The sequence below is a fragment of the Rhineura floridana genome, chromosome 10, assembly GCF_030035675.1.
Source record: "Rhineura floridana isolate rRhiFlo1 chromosome 10, rRhiFlo1.hap2, whole genome shotgun sequence".
Classification (NCBI taxonomy): Eukaryota; Metazoa; Chordata; class Lepidosauria; order Squamata; family Rhineuridae; genus Rhineura; species Rhineura floridana.
The window spans coordinates 81,313,868-81,329,828 of NC_084489.1; the positions used below are offsets into that span (position 1 = coordinate 81,313,868).

The following is a 15,961-nucleotide window of genomic DNA, read 5'->3' on the forward strand; positions in this document are numbered from 1 at the left end:
GCAAAACTCCACATTGCTGCCTATATCATCGCCTTGACTTGGATCTGCTGCTGCTGAGGCAGCTGCCCTGGAGTTAGGGGAAGCTGTGAGGCAGGGGGAGGCCCACTCTAGGCAGAAGTACTTTTTATCATGCATGGTCTTGTTTACCTACTTCTGTTTGCCTGAAGATGTCTCTGGATCCAAAGACTAGTTGGCCACTGTGAGAACAGGATGATGGGCTATTGGACTGATCCAACAGGGCTCTCTTATGTTCTTATGATTGGCTCACTTCCCTCCCTGGCTATCTAAGAACTGGCATACGGAGTAGAGTTCTGTCCCTATGCTAATTAGGCCAATGAAGGCACATTCTTGGATGAAGTTTGGATTAGACAGCTTTGTCTCAACAGCAGGCAGGGACCGGCCCTGGGGGGGTTCTCCTTCTGAATAAACTCTGCCTTTGAGAATGAGGAAGAAGAGAAAATCCACTCTGGATATCCTCCTCCGTCTACGTTAGGGATGGGCAAGAAATTCGATTCAGTTTGCATCTCTCAAATTTGCACTTTCAAAAACTGTATGAGAACCAAAACATAGCTATCCTCTGAAATTCACCCTTATTTGAATTTCACAATATAGTTTGCGAAACAATGTTTACAAAACTGGATGTTAGGAGAAAGTGCATAAAAACGAACATATGAGTGAAAACAACATACAAAAATGCATTATATGACATGAAAGTGTTTTCAAAAATGTATACATTAGTGAAAACTGCCTACAAAAATGTGTTTACTTGGTGAAATTCGCAGCAAAATGCTGCAGAATTTTCATGAGGATTTTAAAAAAATCACAAATTGCTGCAGAAATGTGGAAAACTGAATTTAAGATTGGAAAAATGAGAAACTGAGAGAACTGAAATTGACAGGTTTTTCTATCCCTAATCTATATAGAACAGCAGCTTGAGGAGGGGCGATTTTCACTAGCACAGGGGGCCATGATGAACCCATCCAATCACCCACAGCTACTATTTAAATTTTTAAAACTAATTACATTAATCCAATTAACATCCTGTCTAGTTTGGCTCTCAGCTACACTTACGTGCCATTTGACGTGTATCCACACAGCAATATGTCAGAAGAGTCTTTCACTTTCTGGTACATTTCTGGAAGCAAAAGTAAAAGAAGTTATTTGAAGTATCTTCCTCCATTAAGATTCAATGGGCACAGTTATCAGCTGGATAACCAACTCTATACCAGGGGTGACTCGCCTGCGGTCTGCAGGCCAGATCCCACCTCCCAAGCCACGCAAAGTAGCCCACCAACTCCTGCAGCTTTATCTCCCAATCTAATTGGGATCTTAAAATGTTGGAATTTCTGTTATAAGGTCATTTTCTGCAGGGTTTGAGGGTGTTTAGGCATGATTGTCCCTCCCACTTGCTCTACTAGGCAGGAAGACAACCAAAGAGTGGGAGGGCAGTCCTCCTCACTTTGCAGGCGCCACAGCTGACAGAATAGTACGCTATCATGGCAAGGCAACTGGCGAGTAGAAGAGAAGTGAATGAAACAAGAGCAGAAAATAACAAAAACAGGGAACACAGCCCTAACCCTTCCCCTATCGTTTAACTACTTACATTGAACCGAACACAGCACTGAGAAGGTCTGATCTGCTCCATCCCCTGCAGAAAATGACCTTATCACAATATGTCCAACATTCTATTTTCCTGCAATGGAGGAGACCCATGGATAGGATAGATCCAGGGATCCCCTAGTTGGCTGAGCTGTACTGAGCCCTGTCCCCCCTATTGCTGCAATACCTGCCTGCTGAAGGACACTTCAGCTGATGCAAGCACACTAAGTTTGTAGTGCCTCACATAGGTCAAGACCGAACTCCGGGTGGCTGCTCAGCAAACGTCCCTCAAAAGAGCAGTGGTCCCAAAGGCAGCAGAGGAAACAGCACTCCTTGTGGAGTAGGGGCTTTGCCTCTGATCATGGGGGGGGGACACAGGACTAGATGAAGGCTCATACCCCCGCCTCACCAGAGTATCATCCTTCATCTTAGTGGGGTCCTGACTCTCCTCTTGGGGTTTCTCTGATCCTGCCAGAATGCCATTGCTCCAGAGGCAGAACCACCACCATGGATGGGTTGGGTTCCTCTTGACTCATCAGAGGAGTCCGCAGATAAGGCCAGGCTGCTCATGCCAAAGCTAGAAGGACTAAGCTCAATAAGTGAAGTCTAATCTCCTCCCCTCTTAAGGAGAAAAGAGACAGAGTCAGAAACTAGAAGATGCCAAGCCCGTGAAGGAGACAACGAAGTTGTCAAGGACCTTCTCTGGGAGCTAGGCAAGAAGGAACTGAGGTGAGTCTCCTCCTACTCTCAGGGTAAGTGTCATCAGTTTGCGTATCTTGCCTCATGGAGTGAGTGGGAGAGACAACCCATATATGGATTCCCTTTCCACTGCAAGAAAAAAAGCAGCCTGCCTGGTCTGCATGTGTGTTTGTATGAGTATATGTGTATTTGACTCTCTGTGTGTGAGGGAGGGAGTGCAGTCTGACTGCATTTCTGATGAGTGTGTGAGCTGTATGTCTGGTAAATGTCCCTGTGTGGTGAGAATGTGCATGGGTAAGTGTGGTCTGTACGTGCAGTATGTGTGTAGGCAATCATTCACTTTTGTAGAGCAAACGTGTGTGTGTGTATAATTGGTATGAGTGACCTGATTTCCCACCACCATTTCTTTTCATATCAAGAAATATTCCCATTATTTATCTTGTCTCATATTGAACGGAGTGACTGGCTCATCCCTGAATTCCACACAGTCATTCTCCATTCAGCTTCATTTTCCGAGGATAATGAAATGGCTAATTGTTAAGACTACAGTCTCTGTCCTTTCCATTTGATATCCAGAGTTACCTTTAATACAGGTTGCTTCTTTTGAATAACTTTTCATTTTTTAAAAATGGAAATCATGCGGAAGAAGCAACAACAACAAAACGCCCCACTGGATTCTGTTGAAAATTTCACCAACATGAAAAATGTTTCCCTAGCTGGTTGGTTTCCCTGGTATGGATGCTAGTCACATTAGTTACCACTCTCCTCCTTAGCAGAGGTTCTTTCAGTCACTTGGTGGAGGTGGTCTTGAAGATGGGATGTTTGTTTTGTTTGCTGAACATTGTGGGAGGAGGACTTTGAAAGCTTAATGTAACATTGAAATCCAGATTCCTTTCTGATAGAAAATGTTGACTATGGGGTGGAGGTGGGGTTGTTCTCTTCATAACGTATATCCATTGTTGTCTTGCTGTAAGCCGTTTTGAGTGTAAAAATATTATATAGCAAATTATCCAAAGACAAGGAAAATTTATCAATCCCTTCTCCTTCCTGTAGCTATAGTCACTCCCCCCCCAAAAAAAATCTCTCCAGAGGATCAGGGCCCTCTAGAACAATGTGTGATGGAGCTCAAGGGCTGTCAGGGAAAGGGGGACATTGCCACAGCACAGGTAGATCTCAAAATGAAGTCTAGTTTATTCCTGAGGAGAGAACTGAGATGACAAAGAACAGTAATTCAGCAATGTGCTCTACATAGTGACAAAAACCCACATGTACATGTGCAAAATAAAGAGAAACACCAATAATATACATCTGATGAGTTCCAGTCCACTAAATCTTGTGGTCTCTCTGTCTTAAAGTCTTACAGCTCATATCAGACAGAAAAAAACAAGAGTGGAGGGCAGGCCCATTATCAACAGATGTCAAACCCCAGGCTCCACATCTTTGGAACCCACGTCTTCAAACGACAACAAATAATCCTCTGAAGATACATTGGGCAATATTTAATACTAGTCCTACTGCGAGTAGACCCATTTAAGGTAATAGACATGACTAACTTGGATTCATTAATTTCAACGGGTCTGCTCTGAGTAGGACTTAGTTGAATACAACTCATTTATTCAACTCTGTACATGGCTAAATTGTGCTGCTGGTGTGTATGTGTGTGTGTGTTGTAATTGTATTTTCATACGTTTCCTGGGTTTGAGTATCCTAAGCTGCCCTATGAGGGTACTGTGTCCTGAAACACAGGTTAAAGATCTTTTAAATAAAATACACATCTCCATTCATGATTTAATGAGAGAGATGTCAGGAAAAGGAACTGGACCAAATGATCTTGAAACTGGTTAACAGTGCAATCTTATACATGTCTACTGAAAATTCTTACTGATTTCAGTGGGGCTTATTCCCAGGTAAGTGGGTACAGAGTTCAGCCCAAGCCTTATGACCGCATTATTATTATTATTATTATTATTAGTAGTAGTAGTAGTAGTAGTAGAAGAAGAAGAAGACCTTGCACAAGCCCGATAGTACCATGTGTCACCGGTCCTGAAAGCATTGCACTGGCTACCAGTGAGCTACCAGGCCTAATTCAAGGTGTTAGGCCTAGAATATAAAGCCTTAAAGGGACTAGGATCCAAGTACCTAAAAGAATGCCTTCCCCAATATCAACCATTTTGGACCCTACAATTGGCAGGTGAGGCCTTGTGGGTGGTGCCGTCACTGGGGCTGCTTGACTGATGTTGACCCATGACAGAGCCTTTTCAGTGGTGGCTCCTCCTTTGTGGAATGCCCTCCCCAGTGATGTGCATCGGCCTCCCTGATTATTGATTTTCAGGAGGAACTTAAAAACATTTCTATTTACCCATGCATTTGATGTCTGAAGGAGACTGTTCTTAGCAATCCAGAGATCACTGGATGGAGGAATATTTTTATCTATAACTGTTTTTAGAGTGTTTTTATGTGCAATTGTTTTTCGATTGCCTTTTTTTTTTGCTATTGCTATTAAAATGTCATGTTGATGTGTTTGCTGCCCTGGGCTCCTTCAGGAGGAAGGGCAGGATATAAATTCAAATAATAAATGCAGTACAGATAAGTACTGTAAATAAGTACGGATGCTAGCAAAATGTAAAGGGTAGATCTGACTCAGCATGGTTTGATGAAACTTCAAAACCACACAGAAGCCTGGGCAGGAGGTGCCATTATATTGTTTTATAAATGCCAGTTTAAGAATAGGCTTTTTTCAATATGGACAAATCTGTTCACCCAACCATCTGCAAGGAAAACACCATTTTGGCAGTACAAACAGCAACAGAGTTCTGCGAGCAATATGTTAAAGATGTTGACAATGGTATACAACTTATTTTAAGCAGGTGTAGGGAAAACAATTTACCTGGATCCTCTGGCATGCATGAATCCTGGTTGACACTCACATTAAGATAAGAATTATGAACACATTTATATTTTAAGTTGCCCATGAAGAGTAGGAGGCCAACTAGGGCAAAGACAGCCAAGAAGAAAACTGTCAGGAGCATCACATTGGCAAGTTTCTTGATAGACTGAAGGAGTGAGGTAATAATGACTTTCAGCCCTATGAACAGAAAAATCAACATTATACAGGCTGATAATGGAGAGCAAAAACTGTTCCCCATTTTGATCATGTTTCTCAGCCACTATCCTTAAGGAAATGAATGATATAACAGTAGAGTTGGAAGGGGCCTATGTGGTCATCAAGTCCAAACTCTGCTCAATGTAGGAATCCAGGTAAAAGCATACCCGACAGGTGGCTGTCCAGCTGCCTCTTGAATGCCTCCAGGGTTGGAGACCCTACCACCTCCCTAAGTAATTGGTGCCATTGTCATACTGCTCTAACATTAAATTAGGACGTTTTTCCTGATGTTCAACCTAAATCTGGCTTCCTGCAGGTTGAGCCCATTATTCTGTGTCCTGCACTCTGGGACGATCAAGAAGAGATCCTGACCCTCCTCTATGTGGCATCATTTCATTTACTTGAAGAGTGCTATCATATCTCCCCTCAGTCTTCTCTTCTCCAGGCTAAACGTGCCCAGTTCTTTCAGTCTCTCCTCATAGGGTTTTGTCTCCAGTCTCCTGATCATCCTTGTTGCCCTCCTCTGAACCCACCCCAGTTTGTCTGCATCCTTCTTAAATGGTCTATGCTTATTGGAAAGTCCAACTATTGTAAGGTGTGCTGTGAGCAGGGGAACATAAGAAGAACATAAGAACATAAGAAGAGCCTGCTGGATCAGGCCAGTGGCCCATCTAGTCCAGCATCCTGTTCTCACAGTGGCCAACCAGGTGCCTGGGGGAAGCCCGCAAGCAGGACCCGAGTGCAAGAACACTCTCCCCTCCTGAGGCTTCCGGCAACTGGTTTTCAGAAGCATGCTGCCTCTGACTAGGGTGGCAGAGCACAGCCATCATGGCTAGTAGCCATTGATAGCCCTGTCCTCCATGAATTTGTCTAATCTTTTTTTAAAGCCATCCAAGCTGGTGGCCATTACTGCATCTTGTGGGAGCAAATTCCATAGTTTAACTATGCGCTGAGTAAAGAAGTACTTCCTTTTGTCTGTCCTGAATCTTCCAACATTCAGCTTCTTTGAATGTCCACGAGTTCTAGTATTATGAGAGAGGGAGAAGAACTTTTCTCTATCCACTTTCTCAATGCCATGCATAATTTTATACACTTCTATCATGTCTCCTCTGACCCGCCTTTTCTCTAAACTAAAAAGCCCCAAATGCTGCAACCTTTCCTCGTAAGGGAGTCGCTCCATCCCCTTGATCATTCTGGTTGCCCTCTTCTGAACCTTTTCCAACTCTATAATATCCTTTCTGAGATGAGGCGACCAGAACTGTACACAGTATTCCAAATGCGGTCGCACCATAGATTTATACAACGGCATTATGATATCGGCTGTTTTATTTTCAATAACTTTCCTAATTATTGCTAGCATGGAATTTGCCTTTTTCACAGCTGCCGCACACTGGGTCGACATTTTCATCGTGCTGTCCACCACAACCCCGAGGTCTCTCTCCTGGTCGGTCACCGCCAGTTCAGACCCCATAAGCGTATATGTGAAATTCAGATTTTTTGCTCCAATATGCATAATTTTACACTTGTTTATATTGAATTGCATCTGCCATTTTTCTGCCCATTCACTCAGTTTGGAGAGGTCTTTTTGGAGCTCTTCGCAATCCCTTTTTGTTTTAACAACCCTGAACAATTTAGTGTCGTCAGCAAACTTGGCCACTTCACTGCTCACTCCTAATTCTAGGTCATTAATGAACAAGTTGAAAAGTACAGGTCCCAATACCAATCCTTGAGGGACTCCACTTTCTACAGCCCTCCATTGGGAGAACTGTCCGTTTATTCCTACTCTCTGCTTTCTGCTTCTTAACCAATTCCTTATCCACAAGAGGACCTCTCCTCTTATTCCATGACTGCTAAGCTTCCTCAGAAGCCTTTGGTGAGGTACCTTGTCAAACGCTTTTTGAAAGTCTAAGTACACTATGTCCACTGGATCACCTCTATCTATATGCTTGTTGACACTCTCAAAGAATTCTAATAGGTTACTGAGACAGGACTTTCCCTTGCAGAAGCCATGCTGGCTCTGCTTCAGCAAGGCTTGTTCTTCTATGTGCTTAGTTAATCTAGCTTTAATCATACTTTCTACCAGTTTTCCAGGGACAGAAGTTAAGCTTCTGGATGGTAAGGGATAAGATAGTGACTCACCTTTGGAGAAGGTCTGTCTCCTAGATTGGAAGTGCTCCGGGGTTTAAACTAGCTCCCTATCCCTTTCTGGCGCTATTGAAGGTTCAGCTTTGTTCTATAAGCAGTGGTGCTTGACAGGGCAAGACTTTGAGGCAAACATACAGGCCCCTCTCACCAGAATCAGCAGGAGGGCCAGATGCAGCAGGGATAGCTTATCACATTTTGGAATAAGGCCATTAAATCCAGAGTCTAAAATTATCTGATTAATGATGAGTGAGTTGTCTGGACACCAGGCAATAGTGGGGTCCTAAAGAGTTACTGTTTCCCCCTCCCCTTCAGTGCACTTTTCCTGCTTCTATCTCATTTTCTAGCCCTTGGAATCTCCATAGGTTCTCCTTCCTTTTTTCCTAGTAACCAGGATGCATCTTTCCTGTAGTGGGTTCAGCTGAGATCTGGTACCCTCTAGACATTACTTTCTGCAAATATTCCTACACAATAAGCACAGGTGGATTTTAAAGACCTCCCCCTTCCAAAAAAAAAAGGCAAATGAAGAATGTGAAGCCTTTGCAGAGGCTGAGGCATATCTCCTGCTGTGCAGAAGCTAACATCCAGGTACTCATTAAGAATTCACTGTAACTTACAGTACAGTGTTATATATGTTAACTCAGAAGCCTCTTTGTGTGTAATGGGGTTTACTCCTAGGTACGTAGGTACCATTTTGCAGCCTAGGCTTTGGTTTATGGTTGGCACTGGGAAGGAAAGCAGGGTCATGTTGCCTTTAACAGCTATATGGCAAGCAGCAATTCAACAGGTTAATCCTCTTCTAGTATGGAAATACAATTATGGGGAAAGTTTCACCTGTTCACATTCTGTCTGTCAGACACTTTATTATGTATGTGGCTTCTGATTTATGCAAATGTATTAGGCTGAGACCTATCCCAGTCTGCATCTGTGTTAGAATTGCTTAATATGTTTTTAACCCTTTTAAAAAGTTTTTTTATGTTTTTAACGCTGTTTTGTTTTAATGTGTTTTAAGATCTGTTTTTATGATGTTTTAAAGTGTTTTTAGCGCTTTGTTTGCTGCCCTGGCCTCTTGCTGGGAGGAAGGGCAGGATACAAATTAAAATAAATAAATAAATAAATGTCCTCTTTCACAGGTAGGCCAGAGAGTGCAATCTACATACAGTGTACCAGGCCCAGAAAATCTTGTTACTACCCATGCTTTCAGTTGCTAGCTTGATTGACTGGAATTGCTGTTTCGTATATTTTGATCTTCTCTTGGTTGATTTATTGTGTTATTGAGTTTTCATAATGGATTGCTCTTAACTGTTTCTTTGGTTATTTTTTTGTAAGCAACTGTGAAACCCTTGAGTGAGTGGTGGTATACAAATTTAGTAAGTAAAACAGAGAAAGCAAGAAAAAGAGCTTCTCACCTGGGATTACAGAAACAGCTTTTAAAGTTCTCAGAACCCTGAATATTCGGATAACTGAAATGCTACCAAAAGTACAAAACAAGGCTGGATATCTGAAAAATGAAAAAGATTGGGAAAGAAATTGGCAGGCTCCACATTTTATAAGACAACACTACCGGTAACTACAGTTTGCAATGTGAACATATGCCGGCCTGCTCCAAGAAATCCTGCTCCCTCTATACAAAGGGTTGTTAGGGTGGCATATGGGCTACAGCTGAGGGACTGAGCACATGATTAGCATTCCATAGGCACTGGGTTCCATCCCTGGTACTTCCAGTTAAAAAAGAATCTCAAGTAGCAGGGCCTGGAGAGTTGCTGCAAGTCCGAGCATACAGAAGTGGGCTAGACAAATCTATCATCTGATTCAGATAAAGAAGCTTCATATGTGTGCATATTGTTTTGGGAAAGGGCTCTGGAGAAGTGGTAGAGCACATGCTTTTCACATAGAGGGCTCCATTTTGTATAGGTGTAGGCTCTCGTGCAGACATTGTGCTGAATGCAGGGGGTAGGTCCACAGATACAATTCCATTCCTCCATGCCCTGTACTAGCATTCAGCCCTATACTGAAGTAAACCTCCGTCCAGCGGTTAAGTGACTGGCTGCCTCATAAGGTGTTTGCAGTTGTACAGATATTACAATTGTACAGAAAGGAAGTTAAAATTTGGTACAAGTCCAAAACAACTCTCATGGCACAACACAACGCACAACATGAAGTCTACTTAATAGTAGCCAGAATTAGCAGATAAGTAGCCAAACTACAGTCATATCCACACCATACATTTACAGTACTTTAACAGTCATGGCTTCCCCCAAAGAATCCAGGGAACTGTAATTTACCCCTCACAGAGCTACAATTCCCAGCACCCTTAACTACAGTTTCCAGGATTCTTTGGGGGAAGTGATGTGCTTTAAATGTATGGTGTGGAGGTGACTGCACCTTTCAAGGAAGGTGGGCTACTATGTTTTTAAATGCTCCATAGGTCAGCAGGTCCTCAACATGGAAAGTTAGCGGAAGAATTCTGGTCTTAGCTTTCCACCTGTGTGCAAAATTCTAAACTGCAAAGAAGGAACACTGAAACTTACGTCATAATTAAAACAAATAAATCCAGCACATTCCAGGGGTCTCGCAGATATGTGAATTCATTCAAAGCAAATCCTCTTGCCACTACTTTTATGGCAAATTCAGCTGTATAAATAACTGTGAAAGCAATCCTGAAAAGCAAAGAAGCCATGGAAACAACATCATTAGGAGTGAGGCGGGCAGGAAGGATATTGAATGCTTCCATGAATTTTGTGTAATCTCTCAAATGAAGCCCAAGGAAAAGAAGTGCTAGGATGGCATTACAGGGAAAGATGGGATTACATATTCCATTATATGAGTCAATATTTAACTACTTCCAGCTCTGAGCGAGCTGCTAGATCACAATGTACGATCCAAAAAGTGGAACACAGCCCACCTGTCACGCAGTGTGGCTTGCTGTATCACACACACACACCACATGCATATACCTCTCACCTGCACAGTCCCAGGCAAAGCAGCATAAACAGGAGATTTACAGAACTCTTGGTGAGTTGCTACCATACATTACTAGATGGCCACATTTGACTTGTTGGGTCCATGTTGTTGAGAACTGCTGTTTGTCACTTCATGGAAAACGTTATGGGTACTTCTTACTAATGCAAATAAACAGTTTGGATGGGGGCATTTAAATAAAGAAAATACTTCTGGTGAAAAGGTTCAACCCCCCCCTTCCCCAGTGCCGTGGCCCCAATATGAATCACCCCCATCTACTTTAAAATAAGAGATATGGGGAATATCAACACAAACCTGCAATATCCCATTTAGTTTGGCCCTTAAAAAACATTGTCTGCCTCCAGCCAGAAGCCTGTGCTACATAAATCTTACCTTCACATAGTCAGCCCTCACATCATACCACATTATCTTTTGCTTCTGGTTGTTTGATCTTGCAGTGCTTTTTCATTTGATCCATAGATTAATTTATTGTGCATGAAGTGTGCAGTGATACTTACTCAGCATTTTTGAAACTTTCTGGAGGCTTGTTTAAAGTCATAACAACACAATTGAGAAGAACAACACATGTTATGAATGTGATGAATAATGTAAGTTATGAGTTAAGGAAATGGCATTTCACTGAAAAAGAAGAGCTTACTAATATTGTCAATCGTTATACAGGTAGTAAAATGTGAATAACAAAAATAGATGTGATTAATGTTTCTTATTATTGTATTTTTAAATTAAAGGAATCATTTCAAAAAATGAAATATTCTCTCAAGTTTAACTTTAATGGTTTCTTATTTGTTCAGCATAATAATTGTTATGAACCTCAGATTCTAGTCAGCATCAAGACTGGTACAAGGAAGTTCCTACGGGCTCTTTCACGCGCTTGAAGTTGAAGGAAATCTCCTTTCAGCCTTTTTAACAGCAGGCAGTCTTGCTTTGATTCTCTAACAAAATCCACATCTAACCCAAACAAGAGCTCTGGTAAACAAGAAGATTTAGAGGGGAAATGATTGCCACCTTAAATTGTCCTCCAAAGCTGCCCAGCTCACCATGTGCCCAGTCCCACAACACTTAAAATGTGTTGAGACTGTCTGCTGAATGTATGGAAGTAGGGGGTGTGGGGAAGCTCCCCTCTTCCATGTTTAGCCTGAACACTTCAGACCTTAAAAACAGGAGTAATGTGTCCAGTTATAGAATAAACCAAGGCGTTAGGGGAAGGTATGAACTAGGGACGGGAGGGGCGGAATTCAATTCAGTTCACATTTAAAGCCAAATCTAACAAATTTGTAGTTTCTGAAACAGTAAGAGAATAAAAACAAAGCAATCCTTCGAAATTCACACTATCTGAATTTTGTGATGCAGTTCTCCAACCAAAGGATATTTACAAAAATGCATATATTATGGGGAAATGTGCATATATTAGTAAAAACAACACAATACTAATGTTATTAGTGAAAATAACATACAAGAATGCATAACATTAGGAGAAATTGCTTGCAAAAAATGTGTACATCAGTCAAAACTGCATCCAAAACTATGCTCATTAGGAGAAATTGACACTAGAATGCCAAAGGATTTTCATGAGGATTTTTTAAAAAATCACAAATTGCTGCAGAAATGTGGAGAACTGAATTTAAGATCAGAAAAATGCGAAACAGAATCAAAACTGTCAGATCCTTCTATCCTTTGTAAGAACAGTTGAGTGCAGTGAAGAGAATATGGAACAGTTACACAATCAAATCATTTGCCATCCTACAGTTACACTTGGAGCTTACAGAGATTATAAATGTGGGTTCTTGGTTGTTTTGAAGTGGAAGTTAACCTGAAAGGTCACTAGCTAATCTAACCTATTAGAAAATTCACTTCCAACTCAAATAAGATAATCTGTTTGACCTGGAACATGAAGAAAGCCCACTCACTAAATTCCTACATAATGTTTTATTGCGGAGATGGGGAACCTGGGGTCCTCCAGATACTGTTCGACTCCAGCTCCCATCAGCCCCAGCCAGCAGAGCCAATGGCCAAGGATTATGGGAGATGGCATTCAGCAGCATCTGGAGGGTCACAGGTTCCCCACTGCTGTTCATTGGGGCACACCTTTTCACTTGTGGTAATCCTAGGAAATAGATACAAATGCCTATATATCATTATAACTTGTCAAGGATTATCAATACCTTGGCACAGTCATTAACCAAAATGGAGACAATAGTCAAGAAATCAGAAGAAGGCTAGGACTGGGGAGGGTAGCTATGAGAGAACCAGAAAAGGTCCTCAAATGCAAAGATGTATCACTGAACACTAAAGTCAGGATCATTCAGACCATGGTATTCCCGATCTCTATGTATGGATGTGAAAGTTGGACAGTGAAAAAAGGGGATAAGAGAAAAAGCAACTCCTTTGAAATGTGGTGTTGCAGGAGAGCTTTGCGCATACCATGGACTGCGAAAAAGACAAATAATTGGGTGTTAGAACAAATTAAACCAGAAGTATCACTAGAAGTAAAAATGATGAAACTGAGGTTATCATACTTTGGACACTTAATGAGAAGACATGATTCACTAGAAAAGACCATAATGGTGGGAAAAACAGAAGGGAGTAGAAAAAGAGGAAGGCCAAACAAAAGATGGATAGATTCCATAAAGGAAACCACAGACCTGAACTTACAAGATCTGAATAGGGTGGTTCATGACAGATGCTCTTGGAGGTCACTGATTCATAGGGTCGCCACAAGTCTTGAAGACTTCACAAGACTTGAAGGCACATAACAACAACAATCATTATAAATACCAGATCTTCATGAATTCAGTATGTGAGAGCTGGAATGAAAGAAAGCCACTAGAAGGATATGTATGTATCAAAATTTTCACAGCTAGTCTTCTCAGTGGATGGAAGGGACTCAATAAAAACAAGGCTTTGGTGGCAGTGAACCGAAAGATTCTGTTCCGGGCTGACAACACCATAAAAATCTGTAAAACAGATGTAAATGCATTTAAAATATCACATACTTTTTATAAAGCTTTTTTTAAAACAAAAACAAAATCTGCACTTACATGGCATAACTGCTGTCTACAAATATAAACCCAATGCAATCTCATAAATATTGACTGGGGGAAAATACCAGACCTATGTGGACTGTAGATGCAAGCAATCACAGAAGTACCTCTTTTCTACAACTCACTCTGTTTATACAGCACACTAGCAACAGCGCCATCATCATGACCAGGAGAGGCATATAAAACAGGGACAGCTGTGGCAGCTGTTCACTGAGGGTCAAACACACAAGGATGACAGATTAGTGATTAGATCTCTGGTTGTTATTTTTCATGGCAAAAAGGCACCGTCAGCCCCAATGCGTCTGTGTTAGAATTGCTTAATATGTTTTTAATAATGTTTTTAACCCTTTTTTAAAGTTGTTTTTAAAAAAATGTTTTTAACGCTGTTGTGTTTTAATGTATTTTAAGATCTGTTTTTATGATGTTTTAAAGTGTTTTTAGTGCTTTATTTGCCGCCCTGGGCTCCTGCTGGGAGGAAAGGCAGGAAACAAATTAAATAATAAACAAATTAATTAATTAATTAATAATAAAGATCAGGGTTGTGCCGTAGAATTTCTCAGCAGTAGAAATTGTGGGTCTTAGATTTCAATGTTGCTTTGCTGTTTCATGGAAAGATTTGTTTTTACTTCTATTTTTATCCTTTATCTTATATGTTATAATGACACCAATCAGTCATATTTCTTTATTTTAGTTTGGAAGCTGGTGGTTGCTACATATTGTAATGTTTGCAAAGCAATTGCTGATGTAGTGAAAACTGCTTGAAGGAGATTTTTCAAAAAGTGGATATAAACTTATCAAGTACATACATAAAGAAGTGCCATGCATAGGTGTAGTGTAGGGAATATTTTCCCCATTGAAGGTTGAATTCTCTGAAGGAAAAGTGGCCAGGAACTGCGTATTGTGGTTGACTGGACTAAAATATACACACATTGCACACCATATTCATACATGTTAGTCACAATTGCAGTGCTTAAAAAAGAGGATTAGGTGAGAGGTTTGAGGATTTAGTACTTGGCAAAGGTGGTGGGCTGAAGGTCCCATCTCCGTCAAAGAGACAGGGGACCTGTTCTGTGCTCCCATACATCTTGGTGGCAGCCAGAGCAGCCTCTGGTTTCTCTCCTCTGGCTGACTGCATATTGAAAAAGGGGCTCTTTTCCTGCTTTGCCAGCTCACCGCATTTCTTTGCTGTGCACAGTGAAAGGGCCCCTTTCTCAATGCATGAAGAAGAAATACAACATGCTGGTCATGCAAGAAGAGATCTCTGGTTGTAATATTGCATATAATAAAGTGCATGTAAGTGCCATAAAATTAATAGTTAAATGTTCATAACTGCATACATTTCTGCAGGCTTGTTAATCTGAAAAAATGACATAGAATATTTAGGATACTATCCATCGACCTGCTCCAATGTGCATATAGTACCATTTAATGGTGCCCAAGTTGTGCACAAACAATTTATAGCAATGTCAACAATGAATAGACGTGTTCCTTTAAACTTGGAAACTATGCTTAAAGATTTAATCACATTTATCAATGAATATAGACAGATTAATCAATGTTTTCAGCCCTGTTCTGAAATACACTTGCAAATTCTAGTTTGGCCGCCACAAGATTTTGCAGCACTTTAGTTTTTGTTTCAGAAAAATATTTTATGTCAAAGATATCATGTCTTTTAAAGCAACTGTATAACCTCATGATCCCTGTAATAGGGGTCGACATCTTCCAGTGGTTCTCCAATGAGCCAAGGTGGGGGTTTTCCATAAAGAACAGGTAGCTTTTTAAAAACTTTCAGATCAAGCTGTGGTCGAATATTTTCTTCTTGCTCTTCATTATAGTCCTCTAAGGCCTTGGCACGCTTTGCTTCCTTCTCAGCGATTCTCTTTTTAATTTGATCCAAGGTTTCAGGAGTGAAACGGAGGAAGTTATTAGCCGTTGAAAAAGAAAAGTTTGGCATCTTTTTGCACTGGGAACAAACAAATATTCTGATTACAACAGGAGTAAAACTGATAGCAAAGGTCACATAATTCAGATGATTTTGGAGACTTTTTGATATCATTGGCATCAACAATATATGACAATGTTTAACGGCTTCCACTAGATACCAGAATGATCACATTATTTTTTCCACAAAATGTATATGCAACTTTTTACCAATGAGTTCTCATTTCGCATACAGTTTAGCTAAGAACAAAAGACAAATGAATTGGGCCACTTCGGAGCTTAAGCAACTTATTCAGTGGGTCTATTCTGAGAATGACTTACTTGGATATCAACTCCTACCTTAAATAGACTCAAGATATATTTTGTGAACTGAGAATGCCAGTGTGCATTGCACAGAAATTTAAACCGCAGGCTTGGAGCACAAAAACGCACTTTATGAAGCAGCATTCAAGTA

At 41.0% G+C, this 15,961-nt stretch overlaps 1 protein-coding gene across 1 annotated transcript in view; it reads right to left on the minus strand.

The window, feature by feature from the left end:
• LOC133365414 (sodium channel protein type 5 subunit alpha-like) overlaps positions 1–11,087 on the minus strand; it is a 60,733-nt gene extending 49,646 nt beyond the window's left edge. Inside the window, exons 1-5 of the mRNA XM_061587250.1 lie at positions 11,023–11,087; positions 10,075–10,203; positions 8,953–9,044; positions 5,186–5,383; positions 1,072–1,135 (exon numbers count right to left, since the gene is read on the minus strand). Coding sequence (XP_061443234.1) covers positions 1,072–1,135; positions 5,186–5,383; positions 8,953–9,044; positions 10,075–10,203; positions 11,023–11,063 — 524 coding nt within the window. The 5' untranslated portion in view covers positions 11,064–11,087. The remainder of the gene's footprint in view (positions 1–1,071; positions 1,136–5,185; positions 5,384–8,952; positions 9,045–10,074; positions 10,204–11,022) is intronic.
• Positions 11,088–15,961: the final 4,874 nt, after the last annotated feature.